Genomic DNA, 16,928 nt, shown 5'->3' on the forward strand with positions numbered 1-16,928 from the left:
TAGGGCAGGCATGGCCCTCAGGCTGTATATTGTGCTGGCCAGGTCTAACTGAAGGACACCCAGGCTTGGGGCTGGGAGAGAAGTAACCTAGTGACTGACCCCCAGAAGGTTTGTGTTCTTCCTCACAAGGGTCAGACTTTGATGTTCAAGTACTTGCTGTGTTCAGGACCCTGTTCTTAGCAATGAAGAGATATGCCAGGCTCTAGGCTCTCAGGCTAGCTCTCTACTTAGACTTCTTACTCCACCACCAAAAAGTGAGAGTGCATGTTACACAGTAGTAGTGAGACCAGAGAGAAGACTAACAGCTGGCATTTATGTAGCACTCTAAGGTTTGGAAAGCATGTGATCTCCCAGCAGCCTTGGGAGGTGGTATTATCCCCATTGTACATATGGGGAAACTGAGGCAGAAAGGTTGTGACTTGCCTGGGCTACACAGCTAGTAAGTTTCTAATACCAGATTTGAATTGGAGTCTTCCTGACTGTATTCACTGCAACCTAGTAATTCACCAAAATCCACTGTGTTTGGGATCTAAATAGGGTTCTTATTCACAAGCTAACTTCCCTTCTTGTTTCAAGCCTCTTTTTTTTCCCCATAGGATATTCTCTTTGATGCGAATACACACAAAGTAAAGAAATTTGTCCTTCACACCAATTACCCTGGACATTATAACTTCAACATGTGAGTATAACTGTATGCTCTTAGGACAGTTTTTTGGAGTGACACGGTAACCTTGTCTATGCCACAAAGCAGGCCATCTGGTTTTTACTTTTTGACTTTGAGAAATCCACGTGAAATTCTGATTCCTGGGCAGGGATGAATGTCCCCGGTGACCAGAGGACAAGGCACACGACCTGGACAGCAGCTGACTGGAAGCTGTATGAGCACTCTTTCTCCAGGCCTTGCTACGACTCACTCTGCGCTCACCTACATTAATAGATTGGGTTGGGTGGGAAGATGGAACAGACATTTTTCCAAAAGCCATTGATACCACTAGTTCTGGCGACCTAACTTGGAGGAAAAATGTCTGACCAGCTCTAGGATGACCCTAAAGTCAAGACACTTTTCCCTTCACATGCAATAGTTCTCTTGATTAAAGTCTTGGCCACTAAACTTCACTCCCTTTCTGGCTCCCCAAAAGTCTACCTACTAGCATCGTGGAGGAAATGAATTTTTCTCTGCCACCCCCCTCCGGGCTTCTGAGGTAATGAATGTTTCACTGTTAATGTTTTAGGCTTCTGTGTCCGAGCTGCCGTCTTGTGTTTGGAACATAGAAAGCAATGTCAGTTTTATTGTGCTTTATTTCTTCAAAAACTAAATTCACTTTTTCCCTAAAATATTCTTTTTTTCATGATTCAGATTTAATACCTGAATTTGTAAACATTTAATAAGATGTATAAGTGTTTTCAATGTTTTCCCTCGAGGTTGGCTCTCCCCAGATTGATAGGCCTGACTGAGGAAGCCTCAGTAACCCAGTGCTGAGTTGTTCAGGTCTAGTATCCAGGTCTCCTGGTTTATAATCTAGTGCTTGTTCCACTACAGGAGGTTGCGGAGGTAGGTGATTTGTATCCACCTCCTGGCCTTACCTGCTTTCCCTTCCACTTGAACTTAGCACCAGTTGCCATAGTAACTAGGCTCCTGACATGAGTAGGCATAACCATTTTATTGTGAAGGTTTCCAGGTTTCCACCTGCCCTTCTTAGAAGCATCATTGGGCTTTGATGGGAAGGCTGACGTAGCGTATCTCGATGGGCACATGCTGGCCCTTGGTTTGAGAATGCTAACTGACGTAATTAACCGAGATTCTGGAGGATTAACGAAGAAGGATGCTGCCTCCTCCTGACTGATGCTGAATGAGACACATATTTATGGACATGTTGGCTCGACTGTGCTTATTTTGCAACAAGAGTTTTGTTTTTCTTTCTTTTTTCCCAGTTTATGAGTTGAGGAGAAGTGGGAGGAAGAAAAAAAATAAATGCTTGATAATTTTAAAAATAAATAAAATGTAATTTTCAAAAACAGTGTGCTAGTGATAGGAAGGCCAGGACTCAAACACTCTGAGCTGTCGTCTTACACTCTGTACCTTCTCTCTCCAGCTATCACCGCTGTGAGTTCAAGATCCCTCTCACCATCAAGAGAGGTAAGCTGTATCTCTTACTGTCAGCAGCAGACAGGAATGCCTCCCACCTTCCCTTGGTGAGGCCCAAGGACTTGTGGGAAGGATCATGACTGACCAGCCCTTTCAGTGGCATTCCTGGGACGGATTTCCTTGACCTTCAGACAGCTTTCCCTGGTGCTCCACAACAGCAGAGATACATATTATAATGAGTTAAGGAAAGGGGTGCAAGGCTTATCTCCCTTTGTCAGATGAGAGAGGGGGATGACCTGCCCTAAGTTAACGTGACTTTTAAGTAGAGCCAAGATTGAACCCCAGTCTTCAGAGTTCAAAACAAGGCCTTACAACTATTCCAAGGTGCCATATGATCTTGTCTTTGGTGTGGGACATAGCGGAAGCCTCAGGAGAAGCCAGAGCTACCATGGTAGCTGCTTAGGAGAAGGGTTCTGTCATCATTGTCAGGGCCAGTAAAGTTGGACTTTTTTACCATGGTTCCATCACTGTGTAGCTTCTACTCTACGCTTGGCACAATAGGCGTTATTTCTCTCGAGCTTAATTAACTGGACTTCTCTTCCCAACCCCATTCCTTACTATCTACAGATAGCCACTCAGCCATACCCATTCCAGATTGCCTTTTACTTCCAAGTGGTCCCCCTGTGCTGAGAAGAAATGAGGAAAGCTGTATTTTGTTTCGACTGAGGCTCTGAGTCCTTCCCTATAGATAGTTGGCCCCCTGGCTGTTGGAAAAGGAAAAAGCATATGTAGGGACCAGACCTTTGCTTCTCCACTGAAGGGCCTTATTTCTCACCCACCCCTACCCCCTGCTTTGGCATGGGCCAGGAGAAACAGTCCTCCTGTCCCAGAGTCTCTCAGCAGCCACTCTTAAGGGATCTTCACAGCTGGCCAGATCTAGGGAAGGACTAAGCATGGGCTTGCGAAGGAAAAAGATGCTTTTTTTCTATTTATAAACAGTTAATAGTGCTCTAAATAATTTTGTTTACCAAAGCATTCCTTAGCTTTGTCCCAAATTCCTAGATGCCACAGACTTTATAGCTGGAATGCGCCTTAAGAGATCACCAATGAGAAAATGGAGGCCCAGGTAATGGGAGTGATTTGACCAATGTCCCACAGCTAAAGAGTGGCAAGGCAGCTTCCAAGGCTGCTCCACCAAGCTGCTGGAAACTAACTTGAAAACCAGCCCCTTGCTTGAGTCGCTTCCCATGGCCTGTTTGTGTTCTTTCCTCAGAAAGTGCTGATTGCCAGACTGAGACCTGCACAACCTATAGCAAGGTAAGCGCTCTTGGCCAGGCAGAACCAGGGGCCCAAGCTGTCGAGGGCTCTGGAGCGAGGCAGCTATGGACTCTCTGAGCAGGGACCTTGTGCCACTGGGCCCAGCATAGCTATGGACAGGTAATTGATCCCACCAGGTGAAGAAGAGCAGGAGGTTGAGTTGGTTGCTGACCATACAGACCTCTCCGTCCTGATTTCAAAAATTGAGCTAAGAACTTGCACAGCCAGAATATTTGGCCTCAAGTCTTAGCCTCTATCCTGAATTTGGGTAGAGTCCCAGGGAACTGGCAAGTCCCTGGCAGGGGTGGCCTAATATAGTCGTCTGCAGAAGTTCAGACCTGACAGGACCAGGTCTCAAGATTCATAGACTATCAGTGCTGTGGGCGACTTCAGCAAGCAGGTAGTCAAACTCCCTCAGTTTACAGAGAAAGAAACCGAGGCCAAAGCAGATGGCTGGTGCCTCCTGCCTCCCCATCCAGGGCACTTCCCCATCATGCTGCTGTGCTTCTGGACAATCTCAGTGTCTCCCGAGTTCTGCTTTAAGGCTGAACACATTATCCATCTTTCCCCATGTGCAGCTTACTCTGGCTTCTCCAGACGCTTGGGCCATTGACTGAGCTCTGTAGCTATGAGGAAAGTGTCAGGGCCTCAGGGTTGTGGCAGCCTCCTATCTGGGCAGAACAGGAAGAGAGCATAGGGAGGGCTTCCTTGACCTCTGCCCTTTCGTGTTTCTCTATTGCAGTGGGATAGTATCCAGGATCTCCTTGGACATCCTGTGGAGAAACCTGTTGTACTTCACAGGTGAGGCACCCCTTGTCCCCCTGCTTCCACCAGGCAGGCCCTGAGGCACCTCGATTACCTCTGTTTCTCCCTCCCTTCCCACGGGAATAAAGGGCCAGAAGCTTCAAGCTAAGAAAAACAAAACCAGTCCTGTTGGAAGAAATATAAAATGTGCATTGAAGTTAGTGCCTTGCTCTTTACTTCAGCCAGACAGTTTTGCTGGGTTTTGAATAGCTCATCTAATTAAAGTATTTAAAATGGGATGAAGATGCATAACCTTTCTTTTGAAGCTCCATCCAGGGAACAACTTTACCCTCCACAGCATGAAATGCTTCTCCATCCTAGCATTTAAAGCTGGAGGGGAATATTGGGGATCAGGTAACCCAAGTCCCTCTTTTGAGTGAGAGCTGGAGGCCCTCTAGCCCAAATTTAGGATTGTGTAGATAAGAAACTGAGGCCCAGAGAGGTTAACCAGCCTGGGGTCATGCACATAGTAACCAGCTCAGTATTTGAGGTCAGCTGACAGTGAATCCAGGGCTGTTTCTACTTCACCGTGCTGCCTCACCATTCTCATGACTCCTGGTGATGGCAAATCAAGGCTATGAGGCCAGGTACCACATTTGGGCAGGTGGTACCATAGGCTCCATCCTGTGTCATGGCCCAGCAAGGCAAACTCTATAAGAAATGTATGTAACTTGTACTAGCAGGTATTGACTTAATAGATCAGCTATGAAATCCACCCAAGGGTATCATCCGCAAAAAGACTCATACACACTTTACTCCCTCCCTCCCCCGCCCCAGCTTCCATTAATGTAAAGGCTACCTCAGATATTAATCTCAACCTGATTTGAATTTACTCTGGAGGAAATGGAAGGGGTAGCATACAGTGTGACTTGCCCCCCATAGGAATGACTATAATATTGAAATTATGCCTTCTCCCCTTCCGCTCTACCATTTATACAACATACATACGTAAAACAGAAAGCTGACCCTCTTCCCAAGCTTTCTTTCACTGCTTCGAGATAGCCATCCCTTCCAGTGTCCATCCTGTCCAGTGTCCCTTCCTGCCCTCCATTATCCCAGATAAAGGTATCTTGGATGTTTGGATCCCTTCAGCAGCTCTCTTAACTTCTCAGCACTGTCCCTTTTGTCTCTTCCCTCTGAAGGTCATCTTCACCAAACAATACAAACCCATTTGGGTCAACATTTTGTTTTGGACTACAGAGAATGATCTTTGAGGTGAGCAAAACTGGCGTCCCTTGGTCTGATTGAAAATGGAACTGAGAGGCTGGATTGAATGTTGAGGCTAGAGGGAGCTTTGTATTGATAGGAAATTAACAGTATTTGAGCATGTGATCTTAATTTGAAGAAAATGTAGCTCCTTACTCAGTTCCTGTTAATTCATTAAGTTCTCTAAGTTCCCCGAAGGCAAGGCCTGGCTTTTACAGCTTTGTAATATTCAGGACATAGCCTATCTTATACAGAGTGCACCTGATAAATGTTGCAGCCCTGATGGTATTTGCAAGGCTTTGTGCTCAGCACTGAGAGATGAGAGAAGTAGTTTGACCTCTTACCACTTGCTCTGTTAGGTGGACTTGCTTAATAAATAATTGTGATTTTACCCACCTGGTAATGGAGGTGATCAGGTGATCAATTTAAGATTCAGAATGAAACATGGCGGGTTTTTTTGACTATCTATATTTATTACAAGGATTTTTTTCTTTTTTTAATGGAGGGGGTGATGGGAGAGAGGGAAGATTGTATGGTAACTGGGGAAAAAGCATAAAATAAAAGTTCATAGAAAATATTTGTTGAATAAGACAAGTTCCCTTCTTTAGAGGCTTAAAGTCCAGCAGGGAAAGATAAGATGTGCTCATTAGCCTTGTAGACAACTGTACTGCAAAGCCTAAGAACATGTGATCCTGAATCTATATGCCATTCCATGTATGGGATTTAAAGACATCTAGTCCAAAGGTCCTTAACCTGGGGTCTACAGACTCATAGATTTCATGGAGGGGAGAAAGCCTGTGAACTTAGAATTATTAACATTTGATAGCTATACAGCAATAATTGATTTCTTTTGCAATCCTCTGCCATTTATGTATTTAAAAACCCTTCTGAGGTGTTTGTGGCCTTCACCAGCCTTCCAAAGAGGTCCATGACACAAGGTTAAGAATGTCTGGTATTGTCCAACCTCCTCATTGTACAGATGAGCAAAAGGCAGGTGAATTCAGGATTATGGACTGTAAGGCTTTTTTAAGCCAGAAGAAACCTTAGACTACAGAGTATGAGAGTTGAAAGATCCCTTAGATCTTAGAACAGAAAATCAGAGCTGGAGGGAACTGTAGAACTTAGTGGACTAATACCTATGCCAAGCCTGGGTGTCTGGTAGCATCCCAGTCGGTGGTACCTGTGGGTGCCAGCTCTGATCCTTGCCTCTCCCCAACCAGGTCATGCAGAACAACCACATAGCATCGGTGACCCTGTATGGCCCGCCCAGGCCCAGCACACACATGAGGACAGCAGAGCTCCCATGAAGGAAGGTCCTCCTCCTCAGTCCTCCCCAGGCCTGACTATACAGCGTGCCTTGACTCGCTGCCCCTTGTAGAGGAGGGAGCACTGAGCGGGTTTTTCTTTCTTTTTACCCTCCTGGTGGCAGCGTGAAGTGGGTAGCCCTCGACTCTTTCTGAAGTGTGGGAGCCATGGTGAAGCAACTGAATTTAGTGGTCTGAGGGCCTGGACAGCTTGGCTTTCTAGGGCAGGAAGGGGAGGGGATGAGGTGGGCAGGGTGGCACAGCTGCTGAGGGTACTAAGTGACTGCAAAGATTTAGAAGCACAAACTCTTAACTCTGAAGCATCTGGACACAGGTACCGACTTGTCTGTGTGTTTGTGTGGCCATGTTGATGTAGTAGTCACATTTAAGAAAGCAAAGTTATATCTCCTTATACATAAAAACCTATATCTACATAGAGAGAACATACACGCTGGTTCTGGGGCCCCATGGGACAAGTGTGCATATATGTCCTAACTTCTGGCACCATGTGAATCTCTGTCTGACTTTCAAACTACAAGCAAGTCGCATGTGCGTATTACTTGATTGTGACATTTGCACTACATCCACTTTACTGACTTGATAACTAACTGCATTAACCCTGAAGAGGCTCTTCTGTGGTCTGGACTGGCAGCCAGGTTAGGATTCCACTTTAGATGCGCTTTAAAGCTTAGATAGAAACACATCCTGAAGAGAAAGCCATCCCATTCTGTTTCTACTTCTGCCTTCCCCATGGAAACCATCGTTGTGGAATGGTGCATTTTTCCGTTGTTCCCCTTTTCTCTTTCAGTCTAAGCCAACCCTGCTCTTGGACAACAGAGTCTCCTCAGTGGTTCTGGGACAACTTAGAGCCCCACAACTCAAGCCCTGCCACTAAGGAGGGGAAAGGGAGGAACGAGGAGCTGCCCTCTCCTGGGCATACTTTCATCCTTCCATTCCTTCTGCATCTTTTATTTAATGCCAAAGTTTTCGCCAAAGACATCCTCTCCCTCTGTTACATTTCAGCATTCAGTACAGTTTGTTCCCCTAACCCCTGTCTGAACAGGTTTCTAACCTGAGGATGCTGACATTCTCTTCCAGCTGGGCCAGGGAGGCTGGGTCAGGGAGTTGGGGGCCTTATACAGGTCTCTTTGAGGAAAGTAGAGTCTCTGAAAATAACCCTTTTTAGGAGAGAAAAAAACAAATTAACAAGAAATGTATAATTTTATCCCATTTTTAATATTTTGATGTAGCAACTTGTGATACATAGACAACAATTTTGTGAGGTTTTTCAAATGTGTGTACAGATTTTTGTAAATAAGACATTTTTGTAACTTTAACTCATGTACAGTATAATCTGAAATAGTTTACTGATGAATGAGAAAGTAGACTGGTACCTAATGTTTTTGGATCCAGGACCAGGAGCAGGGGGGAACACTGCTCTGTGTGTGTGTGTGTGTGTGTGTGTGTGTGTGTGTGTGTGTGTGTGTGTGTGTATATGCATGCGTGCGTGCATATGTGTGTTTGTGTGTGGGATCCCTGTTACCATGTTGTCTTCCTATGGGCTGTGATATTCTAGACTGTCTGACTGAAGCCACAGTTGGGAATCCACCTGCTGAGCGTCAAGGAAAGAAAGGACTATTAGGAGCTACCTCTCTCATAGTTGACCCTTGCCAGCTTCCCCACCTACCCTGCCGACCCTCCTTGCCTTCTAATTGCATTTGTTCCGTGGACCCTGTACATTCCCCAGAGGTGCATGTGTCCTGAAAGGTTAATAAAGCGGAGCTCTCCCTCAGGCATTGGCTGATGCACAGCACAGTGACTGGGTGTGATTGCTTTTTTGGTCATGTCCTTTTGGTGGCTTTCTGGGTATGGAATCACAGTGGTTTCCTGGGAGTCCTTGACTTGGAAGAGGAGATTCTTGCACCTGCCAGAAACTTGGCTCACTTGGGATTCCTGTACTCCTCCCTGTGGCTGTAGCAATTGAAGCAGTGTATCCAGGTGCATAAAGGTCAGTGGACTTCTCCACCTTCCCAGGAGGGGTACTCCCTCCCTCTTGATGTGAAAGGGGGGCCAGAGTTGTGAATCTTCTTTTTCTTGGTTTCTTAGCTGTGAAGTTTCCCTGTGTTCCACCATCATATAACTTTATCACTAGGTTGGGTCTAGATATGCTCCCCAATTCCCCAGCAAACTTGTTTGCTTGCTGTGGGCTGACTCATCTGTTCAAAGCTTCTTACAGCATAGACTGTTGGACCTCAGACCCCTCAAATCAGCCTGCCCATTTCCCACCTTCTTGGCCCCTGCAAAGGACTGTTCTAGGCCAGCTTCCTCCCTCAGTCACAATGACTGTGTGCAAGCCCTCATCCTGGAGTCCAGATCACCAGTGTCTTTTCAGAGTGAGAACTCATCAAACTGATCCTGCTTCCACCTCTTTCACCTGTACCAAGGACCCATACTCTTAGGTCTAGCTCTTCCAAGAAAAGTACTGGGTCTGTCAGTAGATGTGGGTTCTGGACATTTCCCCACAAGCCTACATGTTCCTAAGGTTCTGGGACAATTCTTAGTTCAATAAACTGATTAAATGACTGCTTTGCTCAAGGCCTTGAGAGGGGCTGACAGGGTGGGGAGGATGGGTACTCAGAGCGCAGAGACAGACCCTGCCCTAAAATAAAAGAAGGTTGGGGGGAAATGCTGGTGCTGACCCCAGGAGCTGGAAGGGATCTCTGAGAACTTCTGCTTGCCCATTTCCCAGATTTGGAAAATGACAGGACAAAGCATTGTGATGCAATAGGAAGTACACTTGATCTGGCGTCCAAAGACCTGGCTTTTAATGGCTTTGCTGCTCTTTAGCAGTTTGGGTCAAGTTGGACAAGTTAACCTCTCTGATCCACTTGAAATCTATGCTGCCTTCTATTCCACAATATCTAGTCCTGATTCTCGCAGAAAGTGTTGAAACTTCAGAAAGTTGTCTCGAATATGGTGGCTCCCTCTAAAAACAATCTGCTTGGAGGTATGCTTATTATATTAGCCTGAATAAGGCCAATATAGTGGATGAGGAGAAGGCAGGTAGGTTCATGTATTGCAAAGCTCATGCAAGGATTTGGGGATTGTCAATCAAGCTTTCATGAAGCATTTACTAATGCCCTGGATACAAAGAAATAGCAAAAAGAGACCCCGACTTCAAAGAGTTTGAAATGGAAGAGAGGCACATACAAAAAGCCTAGGAAAGATTAACAGACGGAGGGTCACCTTACAGGGAATGGCACTAGCCCTGAAAGGACTGGGCAGTACCTCCCTTGTTTGACCAAATTCTCTGTCCAAATCACTCAAGAGGACAGCAGACACTGAAAACAAAAAACAACCCAGGGACAGAACCCTGATAAGAAGTGTTGGGATTGCAAGCTGAGGAGACATTAAGGACCTCATACACACACCCCAACTGTACGGAAGGAGCTGTCTGCATACACAGGAGCAGGCTACCTCATCCAGGCCGGATTCTGCCATTGGTGCTGGCCTGTTGCTGGCTGGGGACCAAACACTGGTCAGGAGAATAGCTGAGAAATAAGGCAAAAGAGGTAAGATGTAGACCAAGAAAGAGGTGGAGTGTGGAAAGAGCTTAACTTCCCCCCCATAAGATAAGCAGAGGGCAGGAGGGGATCCCCTCTAACTCAGAAAACAGTGTGGATTTGGGGCTTTGTACACCAAAAACTGCCCTGGTGCACTCTCTCTGTATGACTGACTCATGGCCTGGACTGGGCTGATGGGATCTGAGGCGAGCTCTGCAGTCCAGGACTTGAGAAGTGGGCCTGTGTGAAACCATTGTGCAATCCAGAGTGGACCAAGTATGAAAATTACATCTCCCTGCCCAAAGGTCCTTTCCAGAAAGCTCAACCCAGGCCACCCCAAGGCTGTAACTAGAGGGAGCAGAACTCCTAATTGGAGCCTGAAAGATCTTTAGGATTGCCTTAATTGGGTTAAATGCTCCTTGGTGGGAATGGAATGGGATTCCACATACCCAGGTGCCTTGCTCTCCTTTGTATCTAATGTATGTATTCCCATTCATCTTATATGTGCACATGTTGTGAATGTGACATCTTTGAAGGAAGGGGCCGGTTAACTTTGTATTTCCAGTGCTTCACATATAGACACTTAAATACTTGAAGGATTGACAGATGGTGAAAATTAGTATCAAAGAACATGTTTTCCTTCTAAGTACCTGAAAATTAAGTGAGCTTGTTACCTGCAAGTAAAGGATTTAGAGCTAGAACAGCCTTCATTTTACAGGCAAAGAAGACAGACTCGGGAATGTCCATTTGCAGCAGGGCTGGGAAGAACCCCGCTTCTCCCACCTTGCCCCTCCTCGGCTCCCACGCTTGGCTCAGCTGCTAGGAGCCCCAGCGGAAGGGCTTTGGGACCGGGCGGCTCCGAGCGCAGTCGGGCCCAGGCACCGCGTGCAGCATCTGCCACATGAGCCAGATGTCGGCCGCTGACAGCCCGTGCACCAGCACGAGCTCCCGGTAGAAACAGGGGTCGAAGGTGCGCAGGTGCGGGGCGGCTGAGGGCTGCGCTATGCCAAAGGTGCGGAATGCCTGGTGCGCCTCGGGCGCCAGGCGGAGGCGCTGCAGGCACATGCCCAGGAAGACGTCGTCGATGGGGAAAAGCTCCACCTGGGCACAGGCGGCAGCCAACCTCCGGAGCGTGGCCCCGGACAGCACGAAGCCCCCGCCCCCCGCGTAAGCCGGATAGGCGCCAAGGCCGTACACGCCCTCGGGGATATAGTACTTGCTGTCCCGAGCGCGGATGGGCCGCGCCTGCAGGATCACGTCCCCGGCCAAAAGGTCCCGGGCCGGGTCCCGTGTTGCCACGAACTCCAGCAGGTTCTCCACGTGTACGAACACGTCGTCGTCGCCCTTGAACACAAAGCGCGCGTCCGAGCAAAAGGTGGATGCCCAGTCCAGAAAGTGGATTTCCTTCAGGGTCAGGTTGAAGAACGTGTCATCAAAGGCCCAGAGCAGGATGTCCCTATAGGCGCGACCCTCGGCGCGCAGCAGACCCTCCTGGGCCTGCGCCCTGGCCCCGGCTGGGCCCCGAGGGATGCCCAACAGGAAGACCCTGCGCACCCGCGCCCCGCGCACGTGCCCCTCGGCACCCCAGGTCTTTCGCACGACCTCCCTCCGCTCGAAGTCAGCGGCCACAGACTTGACAGCGATAAGCAAGTCTGGCCCCGGGCCGCCTGGAAGCCCCTTACACTTCTGCGGCTGATTGATGAGGAGCGGGAAGCGCCTCTTGTCCTTGTCCTGCAGGTAACGCCGAAAGTCGAAGGGCCCTGAGGGCGTCGGGGGCGCCGGCGTGTCCGCCTCATAGACCGGGTGCTCAGCCCCTGCCTCGGGGAAGGCGCGCACCACCTCTGGCCCCCAGCCAGGGCGCGTGGGTAGGGGTGGTGGGACCGGGACCGTGAGCATCCTGGCCTGGGTGTTGGGCAGGCCGGCCGCGGGGGCTCCTTGCTCCCGCTGCGAGTAAAGGAGCAAACAGAGCGCGGTGGCCAGGAGCAGGGTGAGCGCAGCGTCCACCTTCCGCCTCAGCCTCATGGTCTTGGCCCCCCAGAGCCTAGGTCAAGAGCCCACGCCTCTGGTGACCGCCTACAGGGGAAGAGAGTGAGGGCACAGCTAGCGGAGCCACGGGAAGAGGGGCCTCCCTTGCCTGGTCCTCCCTTGGGCTCTGATTCATTCCAGCACGGAGAAGTCGCGTCCTCCCCGCCACTTGCGGGGCCCAGATAATGCATAGTTCACTCCGTCCGGGGATAAAGTGTCGCCCTCAGCTGCCAACCCCTAAGGCACCCTACCCCACTCCGCTACACTGCCCGGAGTTGCTTCCTTTTGGCTTGGACACCGAACCCTGGAGTGACTGGTTGTGTGTGGCAGATCCACACCAGGCACTGGAAAGCCTAAGACTGACACTGGGGCAGACTCCCTTTGAAGAAGCTGAAAGGAGCAACCCACCCACTCCCGGGTTCGGGCCTCAGAGAAGCCTGAATCTTTGAATGTGTGGGTCAGCGAGCCCCCAACAAACAAGGGGGAAGAAGATGAGCTTCAGTGAGGAACCGTGACTGAGTTGGTGACTTGTTTCCCTTAGGAAAAATGAGAAACACTCCCCCCGAACCACCATCCTCAGCCCCCCACACCTTTTCCTTGGCTACACCGACCCTTGCCTCCCCCTCCCTTCATTTCCTGGGTTTTTCATGGGTCCTACTGAAGTCCCAGGAAGCTCTCCCTCAATCCTAGCTCCAGGAAAGATTACATTATCCCAGGAACATACAGGCCGGACCCACTCTTGTAGTCCTCCTCCCTTCTTCCCCGTTCCCTCCCTCAGAAAAATGTTGATCTCTCGGGTGCTCCCCGCAGGTTCACGGTAAGAAGAGTCCAGCCCAGCCTCCAGTCTGTCCCTCATGTTCCCGGGCTCTCTACTTTGGAACTCAAGTCCCACCTAGCTAGGCTCCTAACTTCTAAGAAAGATGAGTCTGGAGAGATTAGAGATGGGAGGGGGAGTGGGGGTCTGCTCCTTCGCGGGTTAATAACAGAAACCTAAGATTGAACCACTGTCACCACCGACTTTCCTCTTCCCGCCGCCCAGCATCAAGACTGTCTTCCTTCCAGACTTGGCAAACTGCTCCGTTTGCATTCTTTAACTGTGCAGTTGCCTGGGATCCCCAGAGTCTGAAACAGCCCGGCCAGGCCCCCGCCGACCCTGTCCCGGATACTCACCAATGCATTCACATCAGGCTCAGGAGCCAGGCCCGGGCCACTGGACTTCCCTTGGCCGCCCCCGGGACACCCACGGCTCCTTCTGCCTCCGGCATCTGGGTCACCGGGGACGGGCATACGGAGCCCGGGCAACCCCAGCGCCTAGCTGGGGCCTGCGAGTGCAACGTTGGCAGGGGAAGAACCCCGGGCAGGGGAGGGGAGGGGAAGCAAAGGGGCCAACTGCTGCTGCGTCACGTGGCGCCAGCAGATGTTCAGTCCTGGGGTTGAGGGAGGCTGAAAGAGAACAGCTGGAGGGAGGGCCCTCTGTTCTGCTCCCAAGTTCGCTTAACTGTCTGCGAGCAAGAAGTTGGGAAGACTGACTGCTTAGCCTTTGGGAGGCTGGAGAAGGGAGGATCTGATAACGAGGAGGAGATGAACCCAACATTTCAGCCTGCCTCTTTCCCTCTGGCCTGGTTTGGTCCTTAGCACAGACAACCAAGCTCTAGTGTGTGCCACACTTCAAATTGTGCAAAGACGCTAGGTCTTGATGGGAGTTGGAAGGCCAGGGTTCCAGTGCTGCCGCTGTGACTGTGTGACCTTAGGTAAGTCATTTCTCCTGGGGGGGAAACGGGAGAGGGGGGCAAATAAGGGAATTTTCACTGTCATCCTTGAGGAGTGGGGTGTTATGAGGACAATGAAGGGAATGAGATTGGAGTTGGACCTTTGGAGAGTAGGAAGTATGTTTTTAAATACAAATAGGTCATTTCTGTAAAGTAGACCTTTTCCCCCAATGTGGATGCAAGTCTCAGATACCAGGAGAAACATCAGTAACTTTTCTGCACTGGGTTAGGTGATCTCTTAAGGTGTGAATGGATTTAAGTTTATGGAGCCAAGTAAATCCTGTTTCCAATTGCCTATAGGTCATCTATAGACTCAAAACATATCAGAGTGGAAAGGGACCTTAGGACCTCAAGCTTCAGTCACTGAATGATCAAAAACAGATTCTTCAGTACATCAGTGGGTGTGATCTTACCAACATGGGTACTCCCTCCAAGGGTGCAAATGACAACCTATCCATGCCCTCTCTTCTGGATCACTCTTATCCATCCCATCCCATCAAACACAGATTTCCCATCGTTATGCCTCCTGCCTGAAACATGACCAGTCTACCTTTTCTGATCATGACTGACATCCTCCCTCGATAACAGGCAGCAATCTACTCATACCCATATACCATGTCTCTTCATTGCCTGTGATTTTCAACTTCAGTTCTTTAGAGACTGTAATGTTCCAAGATCTAAAGCCGTACAGTATTGCCAAAGGGTGTTAATGAAAGAAAAAAGAAGGAAGGGAGAAAGGAGAGAGAAAAAGAGACCTTTGTTTCAGGAAGAAATTGGGAAGGGGAAGGGCAGTCATTAAAAATACTTCATAGTTTTCCAAATGCAATTAATCAGTTTTTCTCCTATTGAAGTATGGACCCTATTCATTGTCCATGCAAGGATTCATATGCATGTACTGATGAACCAGGTGTCTGTCCATCTTTGTATCAAAGTTTGAGCAGCAGGTATTCTTTATCCACCTCATTTTTTTTCCCATGTGGATGGTTAATCTAATCAGAAGAGTGCTTGTGAGGCTCATTTAGGGAATTCTGCAGCTTTCTAGAGTTTGGTAGTCAGCACAATGTTATCCCCAAGCAGGAGCATCTGGAGAACTTCACCATCCATAGGTCATTGCTCCTTGATTTGAACACATACCTGGACATCCTCCATGAGTGTAAGCAAATGCCTTTCATGAGTACTCATCTCCCCATTGGTGTCTTATTGGATATTCATAAGCAAGGGATTGTTAACCCTTTGATCACTGGTTATTATATATTTAAAGAAATTCTATTTTGCATTTGAAGGGGCATATGAGCTACTTTTTAAAAGCCTATACTCCCCCTAGTCCTCCAAGGACCCTCTGCTCTGTCCCAGAATAGCCACTTGCTGTCCCCAGAAAATATTCATGGGATTATAGGATTTTTTTTAAGCTCTGGGATCATTCTTAGGGCCCCTCAATCTCCCAGGATGCCTCCACAAATGCTTACCAAAGAACAGAGTTTGGCAACTAGATAATCTTTGAAAGATCAGAAGGAATATCACTTCACCAAAAAACCCACCACCTCATCCTCTCAGTGTTCCTTTGGGTCACAGGATTCTAAAGGCTGGAAATGATTGTAGAGATTGTTGTTCAATTATGTCCAACTCTTTATGCCCCCAATTGTGGTTTTCTTGGCAAAGATACTGGAGTAGTTTGCCAATTCCTTCTGCAGCCAATCTTACAGAAGAAGAGACTGAAACAGGGTGAAGTAACTTGTCCACTGTGTATTGTCTGAGGTCATATTTGAACTCAGGTCCTCCTGACTCCAGGTCCAGTGCTCTATACACGATACCACCTTTTATCTTGGTCCACCTCTCTCATTTGTGTAAAGATGGAGAAATTTAAAGCTTGTTTAGGGAGCAAGTAAGAAGTGGTACAAAGTTTTTAAAACCAACCCAGCATCTCATCCTAAGTGGTTTCACCTGCTCCCCCATTCTTGGAATCCCTTGGGCTGGGGAGCTTATACATCCTCATCTACCCCTGTGCAGACCTCCATTACCTTTCCTCTGGATTACTGCTATAGCTGCCCCATCTCTCCCCATTTCAACCCAGTCTCCTCAGCCATCAAAAAGCATTTTCCTAAAATGCAGCTCTCACTATGTCACCCACTTTCTCGAACACCAATGGCTCCTTCCTACTTGGAAAACTAAAAACAAACTTTGGCATTTAAAACTGTTTACAAGCCAGCCCCTTCTGACCTTTCCAGCCTCCTCACTGCCTTCTGCACATTCGATGGTTCAGCCACACTGACCTCTTGATGCTCCTCATTGGAGATCCCTCATTTCCCCTGTCCTTTGACTCCCCTTTCACTGGCTTTGCTCCCTGTGCCTCTTGGGATCCTGGTCTCCTTGCAGACTCAGCTCTGGCCCAGCCTTAGGCAGAAGGCCTTCCTTAGACCCCCCAGGTTACCTTGTATCTGCCCCTCATCCCTATAGAATGTAAGCTATCTGACAGCAATAGTTTCCCTGTCTTTGTGTCTCCATAGCCTAGCATAATGCTTGGCTAAGCACTTAATTAATGCTTATTAACTGATACATACAGATATGTGCACACAGTCTATTTGAGGAAGTGTAGGAGAGACTTCTCCCCTCTACTCCCCCCCCTTTCCTACTCCCCCCCCCCCCCCCAGCATATACATCTGGGTCAAAGAGCAGAGACTTTGCTTTCCTGTTTAAAAGCAGCTGGATTGGCAGAGTGTATGAAGTCAGGAAAGCCTGAGTTCAAATATGACTCCAACACAACTAGCTGGGCAAGTCATTTCACGGTTTGCCTCCGTTTTCTCATTTGTCAAATGAGTTGGTGAAAGAAATGGCAAACCACTCCAGTATCTTTGCC

General features: G+C 48.5%; 2 protein-coding genes across 2 annotated transcripts in view; one reads left to right on the forward strand and one right to left on the reverse strand.

Annotated features, from left to right (window-relative positions):
* Positions 1-8,565, forward strand: part of PHAF1 (phagophore assembly factor 1) — a 64,030-nt gene extending 55,465 nt beyond the window's left edge. Inside the window, exons 11-16 of the mRNA XM_072635997.1 lie at positions 597-679; positions 2,094-2,137; positions 3,360-3,403; positions 4,146-4,204; positions 5,350-5,422; positions 6,634-8,565. Of these exons, the coding sequence (XP_072492098.1) occupies positions 597-679; positions 2,094-2,137; positions 3,360-3,403; positions 4,146-4,204; positions 5,350-5,422; positions 6,634-6,720 (390 nt within the window). The 3' untranslated portion in view covers positions 6,721-8,565. The remainder of the gene's footprint in view (positions 1-596; positions 680-2,093; positions 2,138-3,359; positions 3,404-4,145; positions 4,205-5,349; positions 5,423-6,633) is intronic.
* Positions 7,933-16,688, reverse strand: B3GNT9 (UDP-GlcNAc:betaGal beta-1,3-N-acetylglucosaminyltransferase 9). Its single transcript, XM_072636003.1, has 2 exons — positions 13,476-16,688; positions 7,933-12,353 (listed from the first exon to the last, which is right to left on the reverse strand). The coding sequence occupies exon 2, from the start codon at positions 12,300-12,302 to the stop codon at positions 11,100-11,102; it is 1,203 nt and encodes a 400-aa protein (XP_072492104.1). The 5' UTR covers positions 12,303-12,353; positions 13,476-16,688; the 3' UTR covers positions 7,933-11,099.
* Positions 16,689-16,928: the final 240 nt, after the last annotated feature.

This window comes from Notamacropus eugenii, chromosome 1, assembly GCF_028372415.1.
Source record: "Notamacropus eugenii isolate mMacEug1 chromosome 1, mMacEug1.pri_v2, whole genome shotgun sequence".
NCBI lineage: Eukaryota > Metazoa > Chordata > Mammalia > Diprotodontia > Macropodidae > Notamacropus > Notamacropus eugenii.

Bases quoted from the DNA above. Each gene is read 5' to 3' on its own strand.
- B3GNT9 (XM_072636003.1), bottom strand. From the start codon at position 12,302: ATGAGGCTGAGGCGGAAGGTGGACGCTGCGCTCACCCTGCTCCTGGCC.